The 25,465-nt window shown below is 36.9% G+C and overlaps 1 protein-coding gene across 1 annotated transcript in view; it reads left to right on the forward strand.

Annotated features, from left to right (window-relative positions):
* Positions 1–1,305: 1,305 nt before the first annotated feature.
* The window catches only part of LOC123527426 (NACHT and WD repeat domain-containing protein 2-like), a 30,223-nt gene continuing 6,063 nt past the window's right edge, over positions 1,306–25,465 (forward strand). The window contains exons 1-11 of the mRNA XM_045306868.2: positions 1,306–1,395; positions 2,544–2,696; positions 3,352–3,440; positions 6,205–6,321; positions 11,749–11,835; positions 14,522–14,638; positions 16,514–16,646; positions 17,288–17,528; positions 17,945–18,104; positions 19,935–20,105; positions 22,682–22,816. Of these exons, the coding sequence (XP_045162803.2) occupies positions 2,594–2,696; positions 3,352–3,440; positions 6,205–6,321; positions 11,749–11,835; positions 14,522–14,638; positions 16,514–16,646; positions 17,288–17,528; positions 17,945–18,104; positions 19,935–20,105; positions 22,682–22,816 (1,353 nt within the window). The 5' untranslated portion in view covers positions 1,306–1,395; positions 2,544–2,593. The remainder of the gene's footprint in view (positions 1,396–2,543; positions 2,697–3,351; positions 3,441–6,204; positions 6,322–11,748; positions 11,836–14,521; positions 14,639–16,513; positions 16,647–17,287; positions 17,529–17,944; positions 18,105–19,934; positions 20,106–22,681; positions 22,817–25,465) is intronic.

Raw genomic sequence — 25,465 nt, forward strand, 5'->3', positions numbered from 1 at the left:
ACAGAGATCAATTACAAGTAAAAATATAGCAATTAATATTAAACAAACGCTTATTAACCAGTTCTTTCAAAAATGGTCATCAGATCTAACAAACTCATCCAAAGGTAGAAATTATAGTCTTTTTAAGAAAGATATTAATTTTGAAACTTATTTGAAAATTCTCCCTCGAAATCAAGGCCTCAAAATCTTAAAATTTAGAACGGCGAATCATAAACTTCCTATAGAAACTGGTCGCTGGAAAAATAAACATAAAGAATATAACAATAGAAAATGCGTAAACTGCTTCCAGGACCTCGGTGACGAATTCCATACTTTGCTAGTTTGTAAACGTTTTAAAAACATACGAGAAAAACTGATAGATCCGTATTTTTATACTAGACCTAATGTTATAAAATTTAACCATTTATTAAATACAAATGATGAAAAGGCACTTAAAAACCTTTTTAAATTGATCCATTATGTCATGAAAATAACAAATAAACAATATAACTAAACTTACCAAAACATGCAGCACATTAAAATCTAAAACAATCCCATGTCCCTTTGATCAATAAATCCTATTCACTAATATCAAACGAATATTTCACTTTCAGTTATTGTGACCTTAAACTACGTTAAATGAAATTTTCATGCATTTCAATTCGACACAGTTTATATCATATATAATTATGTCAGTTCTTTCAAAACAAGAGCTTTAAATTAGCACGAGTTCCACGGGTTTTCTTTACCTTTATCATTACAGGTAAAAGTAACTGTTACAGGTGTACACTGCCATAGTAGTGTCCCGTTTGTGTTTTTACAAGTACTGTGAAACAACCTAAATCAGCATAAACATTATTGTTTCGGTTTTTTGTTTCATACTATTTTTATTCAACCAAAGTGTGAAATTACCTTTTTGGTAATCATGACGATACTTTATAAAGAACTGGATTTCTTTTTCTTTTCATTAAAAAGGAAAAAAGAAACGATATTTAAATACGAAATACTATTTTTGAGTTACCCCCGTAGATAACAAAAATATTATTTATGTTGATGTAATTATTCATGCTAGATCTACTATACATCTTCAGAAAAAAAGTCAATATTTATATATAATATTGTATTTTCAAACCACCCAGTTTGTATATATTATACAATGTATTTGTTATCATGTTGTTATACCATGTAATTTTCATGTGTGTAACCTGATTATAGAAAATAAAGGTATCTGTCTGTAATGTTGTGCTGTTCAACTCTACTGTAGCCGTCTGTTGTTGTTGTTGTTGATCTACGTCCTAGAAATTAACCTTGCCAAGGGGAGTAATTTCACTAGCATCTGAATCAAGCGGAGGCTTGATCTCACAGGAAACAATGTAAACAAATATCAAAGAAAAAGAAAAGAATCTACTTAATTATGTGAGTTATGTAGACGTTTTGGTACTGTAGTATACTTCATTCGTAAAATATTGTAATGCTGTTTTCTTTCACGGTTAACGTCCGTTTGTTCAGGATTTCAATTTCATTAAATGTGTAACATTGCAACCACAGGCACAGGTCCAGTGTATATTTTTTGTTTAATATAAAAAAATCTGTTGTTTTTTTTAACACAAATATACTTTACATATGTTAGTCAAATGAAAAAAAAACGATGACAAAAAATCCGGTCACAGTATCATATACATTGAAAAGGTGAACTATGCGAGTGTAACGCTATGGGAAGCTACTCGGCAAACTTGTAGAACATTTCAAAATTGGAGTTTATACGCTTGCAGCCGCTACCTGCACGATTGCACCTTCGAAACTTTTAAAGCCTTCCATAAATACTAAACTGACCCCATAAATTGCTTTGAAATACACAGTACAAGTCTCTAGGAGCGAAATATTTCAAATATCCCCGGTGATTTCAGCTGCCAAACAAAGTGATAAAAACCAGGAACACGTCCGCTATCCAGAATGAAATCACTGGGGATAGCTGAACTTGATGGACCAAAGCCGAGCTGACCATGTTGTACAAGATCAGCAACGACATTGTGGATATCCCAGCCAGCCAGTACATTGATCATCTAAGTCCAGAGTCACACCAGATAATAAATAAATTCTCCCTCTCCAAGAAATTTTGCTAGCCGTCCACATCCACATGGTACTTCAAGTACTCCTTCTTCCCACATTCTTTTATATAACAACCTGTCTGCCGATGTTGCCGAGGCCTCTGACTTGGTATCCTTCGAGCCGGGGCTGTCATTACTGTCATTGTAGTCCGCATGGGTCAAGTTACAAGTACTTTTTAGTGATTTCCATTGCTGTGCCGGCCGCGGCCACCATACCCAGAGAGGTCTGGGTTGGAGAGACAAAAACGTAAAATCTTTACTTCCTACCTTTTAAGCTGTCCAGTCCCTTCTTTCTTACTATTTTTTCCATTTTCTTTTCTTGACCCAGCACCACCCATCACATAACAGTCAAGTGTGACTGCATCGATGTGCGATGTAGATAGATGTATACAAGTACATTTTACAGCAGATGGTGTTATGAAAAATAATCAATCATGTGTTTTTGTATTTTAACAGGATAACATAACAGTCGGCTTTATGTAATTTTACTCCAGTAATGGGAAGCGATGGGTGACAACAGCTATAAATCTGTGTTGCAGGGTTGTCTAGACAACCTGCCCACTCTCAACTCAAGATTAGTAAGGATATTTATCAGCTCTACATTCACAGGTAACTTGCTCTTTTTTACAGTGGATGAAGTTGTCCAGTCACTAGGTATCACCACAAAATCAGGGATTGAGTTTGAGCCCCTGCACCTCCAACTAAAATTACTTACATTTGAGTCCTTGTAATTGGGTGCTTTAGACCTGGCATACGAAAGAACCAGGGAAGTTTCTGGAACATCTTCTGTATTTTGCACTATGCTCCAACTAAAAATAATACTAACAGTATCATCATGATCATTCTTATGAGCTGATGTAGGTGACCATAAAATAATCATTCTCGCATACCAGAGGTCTACCGTGGTTCCCCGGATGTTCGTCTCGGGATTTTGACGAACCTCTGATGGATGAGAATGAAAATAATAGGCTTATGCAGTAGTGACTATAATAAATAAGTTCATGTAAGCAGTACTGGTAACTTGCTAAAATTTAGTTTACTGCAGTATACTGATTTATCTTAGCTTGATTATTAAAATTTAGTTGATTTTTTTTTTTCAATAACAGTAAAAGATAAGACTTTTCCCTTTAAACTTTCTGCAGATCTTTTACCATTATTGACAAAAAACATCAAGAAAATTTTAGCATGCAAGTACATGTCTATACATATATATACCATTAATTGACATTGCTGATCTGACAGGGTATATTGTGTATATATTTAGATACTCGAGAGGAACGTAACGTCTTGTTAGAAGATGTATACCCAAAGCTGAAATCACATTGCAAGAAGAAATATGGAATGGATTTTCAAGTGAGCTTTTTTGTAATTTTTGTTCAGTTAGTTATTAGATCTATATTCTATACAGTAATCTATAAAAACATTTTTAGTACTCCTCAAAATTTTTGAGGGAATGTGGGCTTAGGGGAGCTGTGTAGGGAGCATAAATTATAGTATGTCCATTCCCAAATCTTTATTTGGATAACTCTAGCACTACAGAGTGAACTTGTCAGAACTTGAATGTACCTAACCCGATTTAGGAGTAATGGTTCTTGGAAACTTTACAGATATATTGTGCAAATACTCCTACAATTATAATGGATCTGGGCCAAACTTACAGAAGTGTAAGCCTTATTGCTATATATTGTTCAGTACAAATTTAAGCCTTGTCCAGATAACTCCCCTCCTAGAGTTTTCAACAGATCTGGCCCAGACTTACAGAAACATATCCCTATAAAGTGAAGTTGCACGTATCATCAGAACTTAAATGTTCCATGCCCACTTAAGCAGTTTTGGCCCTTTGTCATTTTACAAAATGCTGAGTGTATATATTTTGCAATACTGATATTAGACTTGTCAATTAACACCTCTTCAGGCTCTTACAATTTTCAACTTATCTGGCCCAATTTACTTAAAGAAAAGTATCACTATGAAATGAACTTTTGTATATTATCAGGATAAACATATATAATGCTCACTTTAGGAGTTATGGCTCTTTGAAATTATGCAAGATGCTGAATTTTTCCACACAGGTAACTCCAGTAACAGTTTTCAAGGGATCATAGCCCAAACAACAGAACTGGATTGCTATATAATAAGTGAATTTAAGCACTGTTAGGATATGCATGTACTACCTTATACCCTGGTATAAATGCTCCCCGTGTTAAAAAGGCACCCTCTCTCCTGATTGCAAAAAAGAGTGTGTTTTTTTTTCGTCTTGTTAATATATACATGCACTACTGTATACCCCAGAAGGGGATTTGAGTTCGATCTATGAATGGGGCATATGTTCTCTGTGAAGATTTGATAAAAGACATTGTGTCTGATGGTTATTGAATATTCTAACACGACCAGCAAATAACCTACATACATGTAGAGCAAAATCTATCTCGGGTTATTCTGCAATAAACCACTCGCGTGCAATGACGTCATCCAATCCAAGTGCATAGCGCAGTTGTAAAAAGTAGTTACCATTTTTCCTAACACTGTTGATACTAGTATGTCGTGCTAGAATCGAAATAATAAGTTTCCAATTGTGATTTATTGTAGAATAATCCGAGTTTTTCGTTCTTATGCGAAACAATACCCTTACAGAAGCAAGCCTCTGTGGCGTACATGCTGCGTATTTGCTGTGTATATGCTGCGAACACAGTAGTACGCCAGAGGAGTACATTTTACATACACCGCATGCCGCGTACATGCCGCGTACTATTTCGACGAGTACACAGCATGTACGCAGGAGGTCACTAGTACACTTCAAGTACGCAGCACAGACTCCGAAAATTTAAGGAGTACACTGCATGTACGCAGGAGGGACTTGTACAAGAAAATAGTACACTGCATGTACACCGCAGATACTTCGAAATTTATAACACTTATATTTAGTTGCATTAAAGTTGTTTCCCCTTGATGCAGTTACGCCATTTTCTTCAGATGTTTACCAAATTACATGCTTCAAAAATTGATTTATTTCATTGAAAAGTGGATGAAGAAAAGCATACTAATTTATTTGATAACATCAATCTACATTATTTTGGTAAGGGTAAATACTTATTGATGCATGTCACTTATCTTTTTTCTGTTTTTTTCTGTCCAAATGATCAGCATTTGCATAAGAAAGTTGGTGGGGTAGGAATTTACATTATCACAGCAGTTTCGCCACAAGAGTACACAGCATGTATCAGCAGAGTACACAGCATGTACGCCGCAGGACTCGGGCCAGGAGTACACAGCATGTACCCGCAGGAGTACACAGCATGTACGCCGCAGGGGTAGTACACCGCAGGCTCATTTGCATGTGAAAAGTGTATGTGCCGCGTACATGCTGCGTACTATTTCCCGCATACTAAATTCCTCCAGCGTACATCCTGTGTACTATGTAGTCCACAGCATGTACGCAGCAAGTAGTACGCGGCAGAGCTCATTTGCATGTCAAAAGTGTACTACAAACGTACTATCGGTGTATGTGCGGTGTATATCCTGCATACTATTTAAAGCCCGTGATTTCAGTACACATCATGTACGCATCATATACACTGTATGTACACAGCAGCAGGCCTTTTTCTTCTGTAAGGGTATATCACTCAGGCCTACGGCCTTCGTGATATATTCTTACGCATAAGAACTCAAAACTCAGGTTATTCTACGATAAACCACGTTTGGGAACTTATTATTTCTTAAGTCAATCATTGCTGTTCTCTGATAGCTCTTGTTTGATTATTTTTTATCTTTGTAAAGAAAGCAATGTTGCTGCATTTATAACAATACACACAGGATGATATTTCTAGTAGAATTTATGTCCTTTCCAGGTTTAATTCTATATTTTCCAGATAAATGATGCCATGCCAGAACTTCCAGTTCATTAAACATGCAGAACTACCTGAAAAATCATTAAATAAAATGTTTGTATTTTTGCACTCTTCAGTGCCAATTTTTTTTATCTTTTTTTTTTTCATGTGGCCATGGTACTCATTGAAATATTGTATACCTATGTTGTTGATTCAATAAAATATTTTACAATTTTCCACTGAACCTCCCCAAAAAAACATTAATAAATGACCAAATTTCTTTCGAACAGTTGGTGGATATGAGATGGGGTGTTCCGGTTGAGTCAGCAGACGACCATCAAGCCACTGAACTGTGTCTCCAGGAAATACGAAATTGTCAGAGACTGTCAACTGGACCAAATTTTGTGGTATATCTTATGATAATACAACTTCTTGTGTCATACTTCATAAAGCAGATCAATGCAGTCAGTTTACTGATGGTTTCTTATTGGCTACTGTGAAAAATTTATTATCCATTATCAATGGGGAGTTTTGTGGATATTACTGTGAAATCATTTAAATTCGCTGGCATGAAATTTTGCGGAAATGTGAAAAAGGACTGTTTTGCGCGGGCTTTAATTCGCATATTTTCAATTTTAGAAATGAAAAATAAAGTTAAAAATAATGATAGCGCGGTCTTTAATTCGCGCATCGGTCCTAGTGCAAAATACGTGAAAATTTCGTCTTACGTGAATGAAAATGATTTCACAGTATATTGGTTGCATAAATTCACAAAATTCACACAGATTTTCCTCCTCGTTTCTGATATTTGTTGATTACAGAACACTATGTCTGTCACACAGATATCCCTCCTTATTTCTGAGGTCTGTAGTTTCAGAACACTATAGTTGTCACACAGATCACTCTTCTCACTCCTGAACTCAGTCAGAATGCTATGGTTTTCACACAGATCACTCTCCTCACTCCTGAGGTCAAAGTACAGTAGTCAGAACCCTGTTGTTTGTCACACAGATCACTTGTTTCATTCCTGAGGTCGAAGCACAGTAGTCAGAACCCTGTTGTTTGTCACACAGATCACTTGTCTCATTCCTGAGGTCAAAGTACAGTAGTCAGAACCCTGTTGTTTGTCACACATATCGCTCTCCTCATTCCTGAGGTCAAAGTAAGTAGTCAGAACCCTGTTGTTTGTCACACACATCACTCTCCTCCTTCCTGAGGTCAAAGTACAGTAGTCAGAACCCTGTTGTTTGTCACACAGAATACTCGTCTCATTCCTGAGGTCAATAGATTACAGTAGTCAGAACGCTGTAGTTGTCACACAGATCACTCCCCTCATTCCTGTCAAAGTACATTAGTCAGAACCATGTTGTTTGTCACACAGATCACTTGTCTCATTCCTGAGATCAAAGTACAGTAGTCAGACCCCTGTATTTTGTCACACAGATCACTCTGCTCATTCCTGAGGTCAAAGTTAGTAGTCAGAACCCTGTAGTTTGTCACACAGATCACTCTCCTTATTCCTGAGGTCAAAGTAAGTAGTCAGAACCCTGTTGTTTGTCACAAAGATCACTCTCCTCTTTCCTGAGGTAAAAGTACAGTAGTCAGAACCCTGTTGTTTGTCACACACATCACTCTCCTCCTTCCTGAGGTCAAAGTACAGTAGTCAGAACCCTGTTGTTTGTCACACAGAATACTCGTCTCATTCCTGAGGTCAATAGATTACAGTAGTCAGAACGCTGTAGTTGTCACACAGATCACTCCCCTCATTCCTGTCAAAGTACATTAGTCAGAACCATGTTGTTTGTCACACAGATCACTTGTCTCATTCCTGAGATCAAAGTACAGTAGTCAGACCCCTGTATTTTGTCACACAGATCACTCTGCTCATTCCTGAGGTCAAAGTTAGTAGTCAGAACGCTGTAGTTGTCACACAGATCACTCCCCTCATTCCTGCCAAAGTACATTAGTCAGAACCATGTTGTTTGTCACACAGATCACTTGTCTCATTCCTGAGATCAAAGTTCAGTAGTCAGAACCCTGTATTTTGTCACACAGATCACTCTGCTCATTCCTGAGGTCAAAGTTAGTAGTCAGAACCCTTTAGTTTGTCACACAGATCACTCTCCTCATTCCTGAGGTCAAAGTAAGTAGTCAGAACCCTGTTGTTTGTCACAAAGATCACTCTCCTCATTCCTGAGGTAAAAGTACAGTAGTCAGAACCCTGTTGTTTGTCACACAGATCACTCTCCTCATTCCTGAGGTCAAAGTAAGTAGTCAGAACCCTGTTGTTTGTCACACAGATCACTCTCCTCATTCCTGAGGTCAAAGTACAGTAGTTAGAATCGTGTAGTTGTCACACAGATCACCCTCCTCATTTCTGAGGTCAAAGTACAGTAATCAGAACCATGTTGTTTCACAGTTTGTCACACAGATCACACTTCTCATTCCTGAGGTCAAAGTACAGTAGTCAGAACCCTGTTGTTTGTCACACAGAACACTTGTTTCATTCCTGAGGTCAATAGTTTACAGTAGTCAGAACCCTGTAGTTGTCACACAAATCACTCGCCTCATTCCTGAGGTCAATAGATTACAGTAGTCAGATCCCTGTGGTTGTCACACAGATCACTCCCCTCATTCCTGAGGTCAATACATTATAGTAGTCAGAACTCTGTGGTTGTCACACAGATCACCCTTCTCATTCCTTCGATTTGTAGGTTCAGACCACTGTGGTTGTCACACAGATTACCCTTCTCATTTCTGAGGTCAATAGATTACAGTAGTCAGAACCCTGTGGTTGTCACACAGATAATCCTCATCAGGAAGGTCAATAGAATTCAGTAGTCAGTAGTTTTCACACAGATAACCCTTCCCTGGAAGGTCAATAGATTACAGTAGTCAGAACTCTGTGGTTGTCATATAGATTACCCTCCTTATTCCTGAAGTCAATTAATTACAGTCAGAACCCTGTGGTTGTCACACAAATCACTCCCCTCATTCCTGAGGTCAGTAGATTACAGTAGTCAGAACTCTGTGGTTGTCACACATGATATCACCCTCCCCATTCCTGAGATCAATAAATTACAGTCAGAACTCTGTGGTTGTCACACAGGTCACCCTCCTCATACCTGAGATCAATAAATTACAGTCAGAACTCTGTGGTTGTCATACAGATCCCCCTCGTCATTCCTGAGGTAAATAAATTACAGTCAGAACTCTGTGGTTGTCACACAGATCACCCTCGTCATTCCTGAGGTCAATAGATTACAGTAGTCAGAACCCTGTGGTTGTCACACAGATTTCTCACCTCACTCTTGAGGTCTGTAGATTACAATAGTCACAATACTATGGTGCCTGCCTGTTTAGCTCCCTTACAGAAGCAAGCCTCTGTGGCGTACATGCTGCGTATTTGCTGTGTATATGCTGCGAACACAGTAGTACGCCAGAGGAGTACATTTTACATACACCGCATGCCGCGTACATGCCGCGTACTATTTCGACGAGTACACAACATGTACGCAGGAGGTCACTAGTACACTTCAAGTACGCAGCACAGACTCTGAAAATTTAAGGAGTACACTGCATGTACGCAGGAGGGACTTGTACAAGAAAATAGTACACTGCATGTACACCGCAGATACTTCGAAATTTATAACACTTATATTTAGTTGCATTAAAGTTGTTTCCCCTTGATGCAGTTACGCCATTTTCTTCAGATGTTTACCAAATTACATGCTACAAAAATTGATTTATTTCATTGAAAAGTGGATGAAGAAAAGCATACTAATTTATTTGATAACATCAATCTACATTATTTTGGTAAGGGTAAATACTTATTGATGCATGTCACTTATCTTTTTTCTGTTTTTTTCTGTCCAAATGATCAGCATTTGCATAAGAAAGTTGGTGGGGTAAGGAATTTACATTATCACAGCAGTTTCGCCACAAGAGTACACAGCATGTATGCAGCAGAAGTACACAGCATGTACGCCGCAGGACTCGGGCCAGGAGTACACAGAATGTACGCCGCAGGAGTACACAGCATGTACGCCGCAGGAGTACACAGCATGTACGCCGCAGGGGTAGTACACCACAGGCTCATTTGCATGTGAAAAGTGTATGTGCCGCGTACATGCTGTGTACTATTTCCCGCATACTAATTTCCTCCAGCGTACATCCTGTGTACTATGTAGTCCACAGCATGTACGCAGCAAGTAGTACGCGGCAGAGCTCATTTGCATGTCAAAAGTGTACTACAAACGTACTATCGGTGTATGTGCGGTGTATATCCTGCGTACTATTTAAAGCCCTTGATTTCAGTACACATCATGTACGCATCATATACGCTGTATGTACACAGCAAGAGTACGCAGCAGGCCTTTTTCTTCTGTAAGGGAGCTCAATTGGGAGAATGCAGACCTACAGATTTTGGGGCCATGAATTCAATCCATGATAAGGGGCATATATTGTTCTCCGTGATGCTTTGATAAAAGACATTATGTCTGAAATCATTAATTCTCCACCTCTTATTGATGTTGAGAAGTTGTAAATTACTTGCAGAGAACAGGTTTGTACTGGTACAGGATCCAAAAATACTGGTTAGATTTACTGTCTGCCATTACAAAACTGAAATACTTTAGAAAAGTGGCGTTAAACCCGAAACAAACAGATCACTCTGCTGCTGTCAGAGGTTCGAAGATTACAGGAGTAGAATGCTATGTTTGTCACATAGAATAGATTACTCTCGTCATTCCAAAGGCCAGTAGATTACTGTAGTCAAAACATCAGTGAATTACAGTAGTCAGAACACTAGGTTTATTATGCAGATCCTTCCCATTCTTGAGGTCTTTACATTAGTTAGCAGTGAGACTGTCATGATTGTCACAGAGGCTGAGGTTAATGATAACTGAATTATAAACTGTACAATGGCATATTTTTGCTAAAAGTTTTCTGTCTTTCAAATTAGAATGAATTTGGCAGGCTGAATTTTTACAATGTGTAATGGAATTGTGAACAATAAAGGGCTTTTTGTAGCAGCACTTGTTCTTTCGAATACAGACATTTTGCAGACATAGTAAAATGGTAAATGATACAAATCCCTCATGAAAAGATCTGATTTTACGGTACACAGAAGGAGTGCACAATACATACACCATAATTGATATGAATAACTGCCTTCTGTACAAGTCCATACAGGATTGACAGTGTATGTGTTATGTACATGATTCAGTATTATTTCATAGCCTAGATTGTTACAGATTTGATTGGTATATCTCAAATTTGTACCACGGTACGTGCAAAGAGCGTATAAATTATAACATGCACTGTGAGCTTGTTTTTAAGACTTTTAGGGTATGCAATGTCTGACTTGTCCATCCGTCCTTTGGTTGGACTTTCTTGTGTACTCAAATCCTACAGTTTCTACCCATTATTCAAATGAAGCTTAGTGTATGTCATCACTTTGAAATGGGCATTCACATATTATTTTCATATAGTTTCATATGAAAATATTTACATTTGCCCTATTCTTTTCCATTAAATATCATGATATTCATTTTGTGTGAACAGCAAAATGAAAGGCATGAAAGTAAATATAAGAAATGAAACTTTTTTTCCTTGTCTGTGCGAAATGAACGACAGAATAGGATCGGCAGATTAGAGATTCATGGATTTGCAGATCCTATTCTGTCATTCATTTTGCACGAACATCCAAAAAAAAATTCATGTCTTAATTAATTGATTTTTAGTTATGCTCTTTTTTTGATGATAGGGGTAGAGGATGGCAGGTGAAATGGGTGACCCTCTAGTATCATATTGATATATCTTTTACATTGCAGACATTTCTAAACCAGAAGCATGGGTACCGACCTCTACAAGTTTCCATTCCTGTAACAGAGTTTGATCATTTGTACAGCAGTTTACAGGTTTGAATTTTTTAACCTTCTACAAATAAGCAAGGTTTATATAACACTGCTGTTGAAATATATCAAAATATTGACGCCTGGTAAGCTCATATAATTTAGGTATCGTTTAAAAGGTTATTGTCCACTGAAAAAGAAAATATAGAAATTACGTGACATAATATTATATAGATTTTTTTTTAATTTATAATTTTCAGTGACACTTCAACAGAAACCCAGTTACTACTGTGTAAGATTTATCATTTTGCAGTCAAAACATGACTGTAGTGATTCATGCATATTATTTTGGACATTTTATTTTCTAATTCTTGTTCAGCCAGCATATGCACCTCTTTCAAATTACACCAAAACAACAAAGGGTCACCAGGTAAATTTCATCATAGTATTTACAGTATACATAATTATATACTGATAAAATGAACTTATTTATAGCGTTGAGATAGGAAGTTCACTTAAAGATATTTATATCGAATGATTAATAGAGACAAGCCTAAAGATAATTAATAGAAAATGTTCAGATTATACCTTGCCATACCTGTTAGGTGTTAATGATGTTCTAAAAATGTCTATCTTTAATCAAGTAGTTGAGTGCACTTCACCCTAAAGCCATATATAGATTTTTGAAAGGCTCTGGCCCCCAGATCTTCCAACAACAAAAAAAGAGAAAAAATTTAGGAATCAGCCATTTCTTAAGAAAGATAATTAGTTTTCTTTTTTATTAATCTTTACATTAAAAATTGAAAAGCATTTGACGTAAACTGCCATTGTTATAAATGTCTATATCTGATGATTGTTTTATACAGATTTCTCTGCGTTGTATTGGCAAAGACAGTTTTTATTGCTGTGGCAGTCCAGGGTTTGATGCCCAACTTGGACATCTATTTTTTTCTTGATTTGGAATTCTTAAGATAGTTTAGAAACAAAAACTTATTTTCTAATATTCATAATATGACCAAACTTCGGTTTTAAAGAAAGATCATTTAAAGCCCAAATTTGGAAGTCCCTGCCTTTGAAGTATAAGTACATATGAGCTATGCCATGAGAAAACCAACATAGTGCATTTGCGACCAGCATGGATCCATACCAGCCAGTGTCAAAAATATGGTTCCTGTATCAGCAGATAAGACCAATGCCCTTTTCTTTACAGAACTGTTATTACAGTATTTGTCAGAAACAGTTCACTCAATGGGACATAGTGTTGCCCTTTGGTCATCAAATAATCTAGTTACCCTAGGTGCAATGTTCAAGAAAGGATTTTACTTTCTAAATATTCCAGATAAGTCAATAATTAGTACAATGTAGGCATCAGAAGGCTACTTCTCCACCTCCCTGAAGGATTTAAACTCATTGGCTACTTTTTTACACTCTGTAGGATCAGTACAAGACACACTTACTTTTTTTGACACTCTTGCAGACCAAAGTACAAAAATGTATAGAAAATGGTCAGCTCTTTAAGCTCGATGTAGAATTGACTTGTCTGTTACTTTCTGGCACCCTTTAGAATTGAAGCTCTGTATACTTATTGCCCACCTGCTTAGCACAGTAGGGAGAGTGTTGGTCTACGGATCACGGGGTCGCGAGTTCGATCCTCGGGCGGGGTGTATGTTCTCCATGACAGTTTGATAAAAGACATTGTGTCTGAAATCATTCGTCCTCCACCTCTGATACTTCATGTGGGGAAGTTGGCAGTTACTTTCAGAGAACAGGTTTGTAATGGTACAGAATCCAGGAACACTGGTTAGATTAACTGCCCGCCGTTACATGACTGAAATATATACTGTTGAAAAACGGTGTTAAACCCAAATTAAACAAAACAAACTGTAGTTTTATTGATACCTGCCAGGATAAAAACTCTCTGGTTACTTTTACGCACGTTTGAGAATTATTATTATTATTATACCAGATAAATATATAGCGCCCTTTTCATTTGAATCCCTGACCTCTGGGTTGACAGTCAAGCATGTTACCACTAGACCACTGGCCCACCTATTGCATCTCACTGGTAACAGTCTGATACCCTGTAGGATTAAAACTTACTTGTTATTATTTCCTTTTAGGATTGAAATTGTGACACCATGTAGGATTGAAACACACAGACTATTTTATGTTTTATGGCAGCTTTTAGGACTGCAGCTGACTGTTTACTAATTGACCTTCAGTCTGGCTGCCTTTTTACATCCTACAGAATCAAAACTTAAGGGTTCTTCATGACATACTGTAAGTCTGGATTAAAACTAACCCTTACCCTGCTTAATTTCTATAATGAACTTGTCCATCTTTCAGTTTGGACAGTAACATTAACTGTTAAAAGGGGTACATACCAAAAAGATGCTCACAGAATGGTGAACACTGCAGGTCATGATCAGACTGCTCAGATTTGCAGGCTAATCATGATCTGCACTGGCCACAAAGGCAGAATCAGTTATGTCCAGCATGATATTTAAAGGGCTAATTAGCTAATTTTTGACACTGTATGATTATAACTCAACTTAAGCTAAAATGCAGTAAAAAGCTGCCTATAAGGACCATGTGTTAAAGAGTCAAAAATGACCTTTATTTACAATTGAACTTTATGGACAAATTATTTTAAATACACTGCAAAAATTGGAAACAATTTTTTTTGAACCATGTGTTCTTTGTACGAAGGTTGTGTTAAGCACAATATTTAATGTATACATTTATATTGTAGGAGAATGGGCATGATACAGATCTTGTTAACTTGTGGTATAAGAAGGATACAAACCAGATTCCTCCTGTATATGTCCTGCAGCCAATCAGCACCAATATTCCAGGTTACAAGGAAAAGGTAAAATGTTTGTTGACTGCCTGTTTTGGTCAGGTTTTAATCATTCTGACACAGTTTAAAGTAAAAAAAGTGGAAACTCTACTGTTTTCCCAACACAACAAAAATGATGTGGAATTTTGGTTTGATTGAGTCTGTTCATGGACGGTAATAGAAATGCATGCAGCTACGATCCGCTCCATCTAACCCTGGGTTAAGCAGTGACTTTCTGGCTTTTAATGGTGGAGGTAGAACCAAACTACCTTGCTGGGCATTATTCCAGCTCTCTGTATGGGCATTATTCCAGCTCTCTGCATGGGCATTATTCCAGCTCTCTGCATGGGCATTATTCCAGCTCTCTGTATGGGCATTATTCCAGCTCTCTGCATGGGCATTATTCCAGCTCTCTGCATGGGCATTATTTTAGCTCTCTGTATGGGCATTATTCCAGCTCTCTGTATGGGCATTATTCCAGCTCTCTGCATGGGCATTATTCCAGCTCTCTGCATGGGCATTATTCCAGGCAGGGGCAGGCACCTAGGCAGAACCACTAACTTTTGGTAAGCTAGTTGGAATGGAATTCTCATGAGAAAAACTTCATTCTTTGTGGGAGTTTTGACCTCACAGCAGGTAAGCAGCAAGCAAGCCAAAGTCAGCAGCCTTGACAACTTGACCAGAAAGTATTTTCGAAGTCTGCTTATATGAACAAGACCAGGGATGTCAATATTTTTTTGATATTTATGGATGTATGAAAGTTTGGTTGCTTGTCATGACATTATTTGACTACATGTATATATTGCTATCCATTCGGTGTAAATCATATGTAATAAAAAGATGAATCTGCGCTCATTCTTGCACATAGTAACAGCATGCCCATTCACGCACTGCAGTACGTGAATCACGCACAAAATATCAAATGCACGCATAAAAATCACTTGTTAGGGGTACATGCACGCAGAGATTCGGAACTCCAGTTCAGCTGCCAAATTGCTGTTTATTACATCGCGCACTTGCCAATTGTTTGATATGGTCTAAAACGCAGATCCGGTCCACGAACGTTATAATTTTGTTTCCATCACCGAATTCTCGGCGTAATTGTCAGCTGTATAGAGGGGTTTGGTAAATGGTTTAGTCGGACGTCACACGAGTCGTGTGCAAAAAAGAATGGATACGAAACGCAAAAAGGCATTTTAGCTTTAATAAACTCAGCAAAAGGTTAACAGTATTTTATTTTTCGATATTTAATTGCAACTTTGATACACATTGCATATCTGTAATAGTTTGGGCATTTATTATTGATGGACGAATTTTACCAGTCTTCAGTTGACTATGTTATTTCGGACGAATCGTGTTCCATTCACGAAATTGGGAATACATGAACCTTGCTGAAAACTTATTTATATTTAGTATAATATAGGGAGGGGTCTTTTGATTCAGAATTTCCTATCTTAACTTTGGAAAAACATTTTACATTTTCTAAAATTATCTCATCTGTTATACCCCACCCACAAGAGTTCTGTATGAAAAAAAAACAAAAAACAAAACATGTAATATACAAATTTTCAGTAGTTTAAAAAATAGAAAATTTTCAGATCTGCCATGTAGTGTACCCCCAAATTTTGAAGTGTACCCCTATTTTGCAAAAGAAGGGGGTACATGTACCCTCAACTTTAAAAATGAGTGGGCATGCTGAGTAATTTTGCGTTGCTAAAGTTGCGCAATATCTCCTCTGCAAAAGATACACATAATTTGTGATACAACTTTACTAACCTTTAAATACAAGGCACAAACATACAGAAAAACATACTTACATTACATATTGATTTAAAGCGAGTTTCATTTATATTTTCAGAAAGGCAATATTAAACCTAATTTCTTTAATATCCATGTATTATGTAGGATAACAAAGATGCGAAAGCAGAATGGAATGATGTTTATAACAAGTTGAGAGCTGAGTTCAAGTTTGCTAGTGATGTATGCCATCAGAAAAAGTTACTCTCCGATGAAGATAGGCACAAATATTATATGTCAGGTAGGTCAGAGTCTCCTATTTTTACAATACATACATGCTTGTTTGGTGTATGGTGTGATTTCCTTTGCTTTGCATTACCCATTAAGAACATGGTATATAGTACTAGAGATTGTGCCAGAACTGGTCACATTTATTTGGTGTATACATTGAAAAGAGCATGGCTGTGGCTAAAATTCTGAAAACAACCTTGTCAGAGTTCCTCATCTTTCTGTTAGTAAGCTTTTGCCTTGGTAGCCTAGTGGTAGAGCATCGGCTTTGAGTGCTGGAGGTCGCGGGTTCGATCCCTGGTGGCGTCGTACCAAAGACATTTAAAAAAAATAGTACTAGAAGCTTCTTTGCTTGGTGCTCGGCATTAAGGGGATACTGCTAGAACTGGTCAGCCTGGTGTCAGTGAAATGTGATTGGGTATGATTTTGTGTCACATGTCTACAGCTTTAATTTGTGTAAATATTTCACACACTACACAAGTGACCACACGCTACATGTGTGTTGAGTCAAAAGAGATTATTATAAGCTGCTTCACATTCTACCTAAGATAAATTGTTATATACTAGATAAAAGAGTAAAAATTGAAACATTTGATAAACATAAATCTTAAGGTATGCACTTTAAAGCAGCTGTTTATAATTTATATGTTACAGTAACAGAAGCTGAAATCTTTAATGGAATATTAAAGTTGCCAGACAGTGCTGCAGACCACTGCTTGTGTTTTGTAAGGATCATTGAAGATATCACATCTCATCTAGACCATGACAAAGCTTGGCGCTTCATCGATGTACTTACTAGTGACTCCAGATCTCTAGACAGCGAGGCTCAAACAATACTTTCAAGACTCAGGGATGAAAAGATTGTTGAGAAATTACATGATACTAACATCAGCAGGTAGTACTAACATTATTGCAGTACTACTGTGATTATTCAATATACTATTTCATAAATCAGAAGTGATGTGCTGAGTAGGAAAGTGTACCGTGTACCAGTTATCAATATAAATCAAATACCAGTATTATAATAATTATGTTTGATTGATATAATGTATTGAGGGTTGTCTTATAGCTCAGATAGCGAGTTATAACAAAGAAAACCAAAAAGTACATTTTTGTAACCTATTCTGGCAGTTTAGTGTAGTTATGCAATCTGGAATCCACTGTTGGTATGTTCTAGTTCTAACATAAAATTATTTTAAGCAGTCCGCTGTATTAAGCAGCCAGATTATCCCACCATTCGCTGGCTGCTTTAAAGGTTCGACTATATATTCCATGTTTTTAGAGTCCATCTAAATAGTTGTCATATTTCAGAAATACTGTCAAGTGGAGCGAGAAAGACGGCATCAATCGGGAAGATCATGACAGTTACCTCAGAACATTTAAAGACTCGTTCTTCAACAGTATGGTGGATAAAATAGACAAGGCAGTAAAAAAGCAGCGCTCACTTATAATGGACGAACTTTACATTGAGGTGTATACTACATGGCTTACTTATGATATCAGATTATTATTTTATTTTAACATAGATGTGATTTTTTCATGGAGTTATTTCCCTATCATGATAAAGTAATGTAACCTTGTTATTACATCAAGGTAATGAAGACAAAGGTAAATTATATATTTACTGTTGCATAATGATAAAATTAAAGTTACCTCTGTAGAGCTTTACGTTGACCCTATTTAAGAACAATTAAAACCAATCGTAATTTTCTCTTAGCCATTTGCTGGTACCCATTTACAGCTTGGTTGGCTATGGCAGTCAGTATAAAATACCTTGCTCAAGACTCAACACAGTGGTGATAGCCAGGATTCAGTACACTGTAGGAAAAGGTCTGAGCCCTCTTGACCAATGTGTCCATGAATGTTACGCAGATTGCCTGTAATTATGTGGGTATTTGCTATATTTTCCTGTGACATCTTGTTAGACGATTTTATATCTCCACATCTGATTCATGAGGAGAAATTGTTAGTTTCTCCTATAGGATTGCTTAATACTGATATAGAGCCCAGAAATCTTGCCTGCTGTATATTTCTTAATTATTGAAGAAAAAACAGCATTTGACATTACAAACTAACCAATTTAGATTTGTGATATTCATGAAATATCAGCTAATACTGTGGAATCATTAATATTCGTGGGGGGACTAATTTTCGTGGATTTCTTGGTTGAGGCAATCCACAAAATTTAATCCTAACGAACAAGTAAAATAACCATTCATTCTATGTTCAAAAGTTGAAATCCACGAATTCATATCCCCATGAAATTGCCGTTTTGACCAAAACCATGAAATTTTATGCCTACAAAATTAAATGATTTTACAGTACTCATCAAATCATAAAACTTCATGGCATGAATTTCTTTCTTTTGGCAAAAACAGTAACTTAAAGGCACTGCCCTCCAGATCATACAACAACAAAAAAAAACAAAGAAACAAAAACATTTTGAGATATCAGGAAAATTAATGCTATATTTCTTAAGAAAGCTTTGAAACTTAATTACTGACAGACTGTATGATATTGAAACACATGAGAATAAGTTGTTTTTACTTATTTGTAATCTTAAAATTGAAAAGCCTTTCCTCAAGGTTAAATGCCTTGATTATAAATATTTATATTCAACAGTCATTAATTACGTATTCCACCATGGTGTATTGTAAAGACAGTGGGAAAGTTCTTATTACCTCTGCAGCCCGGGTTCGATTTTCAACTTGGACATCTTTTTTTTCTTGACATTTTAAGATAGTTTAGAAATAAACGCATATTCTAATGTTCATAATAGGACCAAACTATTATTTTAAAGTAAAACATTTTTAGCCAAATTCTGGAGGTCAGTGCCTATAATAGGGATATGAATTCTAGAATTTCAGCTTACGGAGATTGTAATGAATGTTTATTTGTTGGGCTGACAAAACCACAAAATCAATGAAAATTAGCCCCTTATGATTATTAACCCTTACCCTGCTAAATTTCTATAATGAACTTGTCCACCTTTCAATTTGGACAGTACCATTAACTATTAAAAGGGGTGCTTACCAAAATATACTGACTGAATGGTGAACAGAGCAGACCATGAACAGACTGCACGGATGTGCAGGCTGATCTTGGTCTGCACTGGTCGCAAAGGCAGAATCACTGGCCGCCAGCAGGCTAAAGGTTAATGATTCTAAAGAATCATATTCATGATGATGTTTTATGTTAAAGATGCTTGTATTTGTTTATGAAAATTTTGAAGTTGTGAATTACATCTAGAGGCATGTCTTTTAAAATTGTGACTGAAATTATTTTTTTAAACTACACACAGGTTCTTCAGCATTTGAATATGGCCAATGAAAGATGTTCTATGTTCCATGGAAGAGAAGATATACTCATTGACATCAAGTGCTATCTGAACCAGCAGATGGAAGACCCAATAATATTATATGGCCAGTCAGGATGTGGGAAAACCTCCATTATGGCACAAACAGCTAAAATGGTAAATTCAGTACATTGTATTTTGTTATTTTATACCTTTTTCCTTGACAAAAATTGTTTATCTTCTTGTTTAGGAACAATAATAGCAACAGTTGGAAAGCATGTCAATATGTTTCTCATGCTCCTATGTATGTTTTTCATGCTCCAGTTCATATGCGGATCCAGCATTTTCTGTCAGAGGGGGTCCAAATTCTATGCTTTCTGCCAGAGGGGGTCCTAGTACACTTTTATACAAAATAACATTAAAATTAATGGTATTTACATTAAATTCCAAAATCCCAGCGGGTGGGGGGGGTCTGGACCCCCGGACCCCACCCCTGGATCCGTGCATGCAGTTAACTTACATAATACTCGTTTGTATATTCCTCAGGCTACTTGATATGTTTTTTATGCTCTAACATACATTCCCATCCAGCTTAGCACAACTGGGGGAGTGTCGTATGTTCTAGCTCAATGATGATTTGGTAAAAAGACAGTGTGTCTGAAATTATTTGTCCTCGCCCTCTAATTCATGTGGGGATTTTGGCAGTAACTTGCGGGAACCAAGTTTGTATTGATACAGTATACAGGAACACTGGTTAGGTTTACTGCCCACTATTACATAACACTGGTTAGGTTTGCTGCCCACTATTACATAACACTGGTTAGGTTTGCTGCCCACTATTACATAACACTGGTTAGGTTTGCTGCCCACTATTACATAACACTGGTTAGGTTTGCTGCCCACTATTACATAACACTGGTTAGGTTTGCTGCCCACTATTACATAACACTGGTTAGGTTTGCTGCCCACTATTACATAACACTGGTTAGGTTTACTGCCCACTATTACATAACACTGGTTAGGTTTGCTGCCCACTATTACATAACACTGGTTAGGTTTGCTGCCCACTATTACATAACACTGGTTAGGTTTACTGCCCACTATTACATAACACTGGTTAGGTTACATAACACTGGTTAGGTTTACTGCCCACTATTACATAACACTGGTTAGGTTTACTGCCCACTATTACATAACACTGGTTAGGTTTACTGCCCACTAGTTAGGTTTACTGCCCACTATTACATAACACTGGTTAGGTTTACTGCCCACTATTACATAACACTGGTTAGGTTACATAACACTGGTTAGGTTTACTACCCACTATTACATAACACTGGTTAGGTTTACTGCCCACTATTACATAACACTGGTTAGGTTTACTGCCCACGATTACATAACACTGGTTAGGTTTACTGCCCACTATTACATAACACTGGTTAGGTTTACTGCCCACTATTACATAACACTGGTTAGGTTTACTGCCCACTATTACATAACACTGGTTAGGTTTACTGCCCACTATTACATAACACTGGTTAGGTTACATAACACTGGTTAGGTTTACTGCCCACTATTACATAACACTGGTTAGGTTTACTGCCCACTATTACATAACACTGGTTAGGTTTACTGCCCACTATTACATAACACTGGTTAGGTTACATAACACTGGTTAGGTTTACTGCCCACTATTACATAACACTGGTTAGGTTTACTGCCCACTATTACATAACACTGGTTAGGTTTACTGCCCACGATTACATAACACTGGTTAGGTTTACTGCCCACGATTACATAACACTGGTTAGGTTTACTGCCCACTATTACATAACACTGGTTAGGTTTACTTCCCACTATTACATAACACTGGTTAGGTTTACTTCCCACTATTACATAACACTGGTTAGGTTTACTGCCCACTATTACATAACTGAAATACTGTTGAAAAGTGACCTTAAACCTAAAACAAACAAAACATACATTCCTCATACTTCTATGTTTGTTCCTCATGCACCTACAGGTCTTCCTTATGCTCCTTCATGCATTGTACATTCATTATGCTCCTTTATATGTTCAAATTCTTCAAGAAGCACTCTTAAAATGATCCTGTGTACTAGTGCTCCTCCTGCTCTAAGTATTCGTTTGACTTGAAATGTAGCAGTGTGCACAATGCCCGTCTTTATAATGTTTCCTCACTGTAAAATCATGCAGTAGACATGTTTCATGATGCCCCACCTAGTCACATAATACTGATACTGGACTGACCAGACCTAGTTCTAGCCTATTAAAGCTGAGTGCCAAGTGAGTAAGCTTCTGTTAACACTTTTCACGTCTTTAGTATGAAGCAGCCGGGGAGTGAACCCATGACCTCCTGCAGTTGAAGCGGGCACTACCTCAAAATTACCAAAGTGGTGTTTTGCAATGAGAGAGTCACCTTGTTTATGAGTATGTGATAAATGAAAACCTCCACTCAAGGTTATTATCGGTATACTGAGTTTGGGAACAAGCTTAAGAATTGAGCCATGCTATTTGTCAGATTTGAGGCTGTTTAGTGACATCAGATTACATTTTGGAGTTTTGAAACTGGTCATCAAACCCGGTTTTGTGACCTCAGACCCTTTCTTTCAGTTACTTTTAAAATCTTGAACCTTGTTTTCTGTTACAATTGTGTAGTCCTTTTGTTAGATTTTTTGTACTTTGGACTCTTTGTGTTTTGTTATAGTAATTACATGTTTATATTATTACAACAGGTTCCTTCCATTCTACAAAATGCAGTTGTTGTGTTAAGATTTCTTGGTACATCCCCAGACAGTAGTAACTTGAGACGATTATTGCATAGTCTGTGTGAACAAATTGCCGTCTGCTATGACAAAGACAGGACCTCAGTGAGTAGTTTCTTTATCATGTTATGTTTATAGTTTGTAATTGTTTGCAAATCATTTGTGACAGGTTTTTTTTGCATCAAAATATTTGTTACATACTCTTTGATACATTTACATAACAAGGTTTTTCGTTGATTTCTGTTTGAATATCATATTTTATTTTGTTCTGATTCTAAAGAATGGTATAAACTTTTTAATTTTAACAAAAATAATTATCTTATTACTTTCAAATTTATTTTAAGCTCACCTGTCACGAAGTGACAAGGTGAGCTTTTGTGATCGCGCAGCGTCCGTCGTCCATCCGTGCATGCGTAAACTTTTCCTTGTGACATCTCTAGAGGTCACATTTTTCATGGGATTTTTATGAAAATGGGTCAGAATGTTTGTCTTGGTAAATTCTTGGTCAAGTTCGAAACGGGGTCACGTGCCGTCAAAAACTAGGTCAGTATGTCTAAAAATAGAAAAACCTTGTGACCTCTCTAGAGGCCATAATTATCAATGGATCTTCATGAAAATTGGTCAGAATGTTCACCTTGATGATATCTAGGTCAAGTTCGAAACTGGGTCACGTGCCTTCAAAAACTAGGTCAGTAGGTCTAAAAATAGAAAAACCTTGTGACCTCTCTAGAGGCCATATATTTCACAAGATCTTCATGAAAATTGGTCAGACCGTTCACCTTGATGATATCTAGGTCAAGTTTGAAACTGGGTCACGTGCCATCAAAAACTAGGTCAGTAGGTCAAATAATAGAAAAACCTTGTGACCTCTCTAAAGGCCATATTTTTCATGGGATCTGTATGAAAGTTTATCTGAATGTTCATCTTGATGATATCTAAGTCAGTTTCGGAACTGGGTCACGTGCGGTCAAAAACTAGGTCAGTAGATCTAAAAATAGAAAAACCTTGTGACCTTTCTATAGGCCATATATTTCACAAGATCTTCATGAAAATTGGTCAGAACGTTCACCTTGATGATATCTAGGTCAGATTCGAAACTGGGTCACGTGCCATCAAAAACTAGGTCAGTAGGTCAAATAATAGAAAAACCTTGTGACCTCTCTAAAGGCCATATTTTTCATGGGATCTGTATGAAATTTGGTCTGAATGTTCATCTTGATGATATCTAGGTCAAGTTCGAAACTGGGTCCTGTGCGGTCAAAAACTAGGTCAGTAGGTCTAAAAATAGAAAAACCTTGTGACCTCTCTAGAGGCCATATATTTCATGAAATCTTCATGAAAATTGGTCAGAATGTTTACCTTGATGATATCTAAGTCAAATTCGAAAGTGGGTCACGTGCCCTCAATAACTAGGTCAGTAGGTCAAATAATAGAAAAACCTTGTGACCTCTCTAGAGGCCATATTTTCCATGGGATCTGTATGAATGTTGGTCTGAATGTTCATCTTGATGATATCTAGATCAAGTTCGAAAGTGGGTCACATGCCGTCAAAAACTAGGTCAGTAGGTCAAATAATAGAAAAACCTTGTGACCTCTCTAAAGGCCATATTTTTGAATGGATCTTCATGAAGGTTGGTCTGAATGTTCATCTTGATGATATCTAGGTCAAGTTCGAAACAGGGTCATGTGCGGTCAAAAACTAGGTCAGTAGGTCTAAAAATAGAAAAACCTTGTGACCTCTCTAGAGGCCATACTTATGAATGGATCTCCATAAAAATTGGTCAGAATGTTCATCTTGATGATATCTATGTCAGTTTCGAAAGTGGGTCACGTGCCATCAAAAAGTAGGTCAGTAGGTCAAATAATGAAAAAAACGTTGTGACCTCTCTAGAGGCCATATTTTTCATGGGATCTGTATGAAGGTTGGTCTGAATGTTTATCTTGATGATATCTAGGTCAAGTTTGAAACTGGGTCAACTGCGATCAAAAACTAGTTCAGTAGGTCTTGAAATAGAAAAACCTTGTGACCTCTCTAGAGGCCATACCCTTGAATGGATCTTCATGAAAATTGGTCAGAATGTTCACCTTGATGGTATCTAGGTCAAGTTTGAAACTGGATCACGTGCCTTAAAAAACTAGGTCAATAGGTGAAATAATAGAAAAACCTTGTGACCTCTCTAGAGACCATATTTTTCAATGGATCTTCATGAAAATTGGTCAGAATTTTTATCTTGATAATATCTAGGTCAAGTTCAAAACTGGGTCACATGAGCTCAAAAACTAGGTCACTATGTCAAATAATAGGAAAAACGACGTCAAACTCAAAACTGGATCATGTGGGAAGAGGTGAGCGATTCAGGACCATCATGGTCCTCTTGTTTTTAAAAACCTGATTCTTTCTTTTATAAATATCATACATTTTGGACACCAAAAGTTTTAGAGTTTTCTGAGTGTGTTAGTTAATAATGCATCAAAAACATTTTTATATACTTAGTTTGCATCAAAAACATTTTTCTGTGCATTTTGCAAAACATTCAAAATAAAAGTTTTTTAGTTTTGAATGGGTCAGAATTTTACACTAGGGAAAAATACAGTTTTAGACATATTAAGTAATCATTATAAAAAGGTATCATTAAAAAAATTAAAATCCTTCATTAATTCCTTTAGAATTATATACAATGTATCTTATAATTTGGTCTTGCACGATAAAGCAGAAATTCTTGAAAATTTTGTTATTGATCTAGTGGAAGAACA

This window comes from Mercenaria mercenaria, chromosome 14, assembly GCF_021730395.1.
Source record: "Mercenaria mercenaria strain notata chromosome 14, MADL_Memer_1, whole genome shotgun sequence".
Taxonomy (NCBI): domain Eukaryota; kingdom Metazoa; phylum Mollusca; class Bivalvia; order Venerida; family Veneridae; genus Mercenaria; species Mercenaria mercenaria.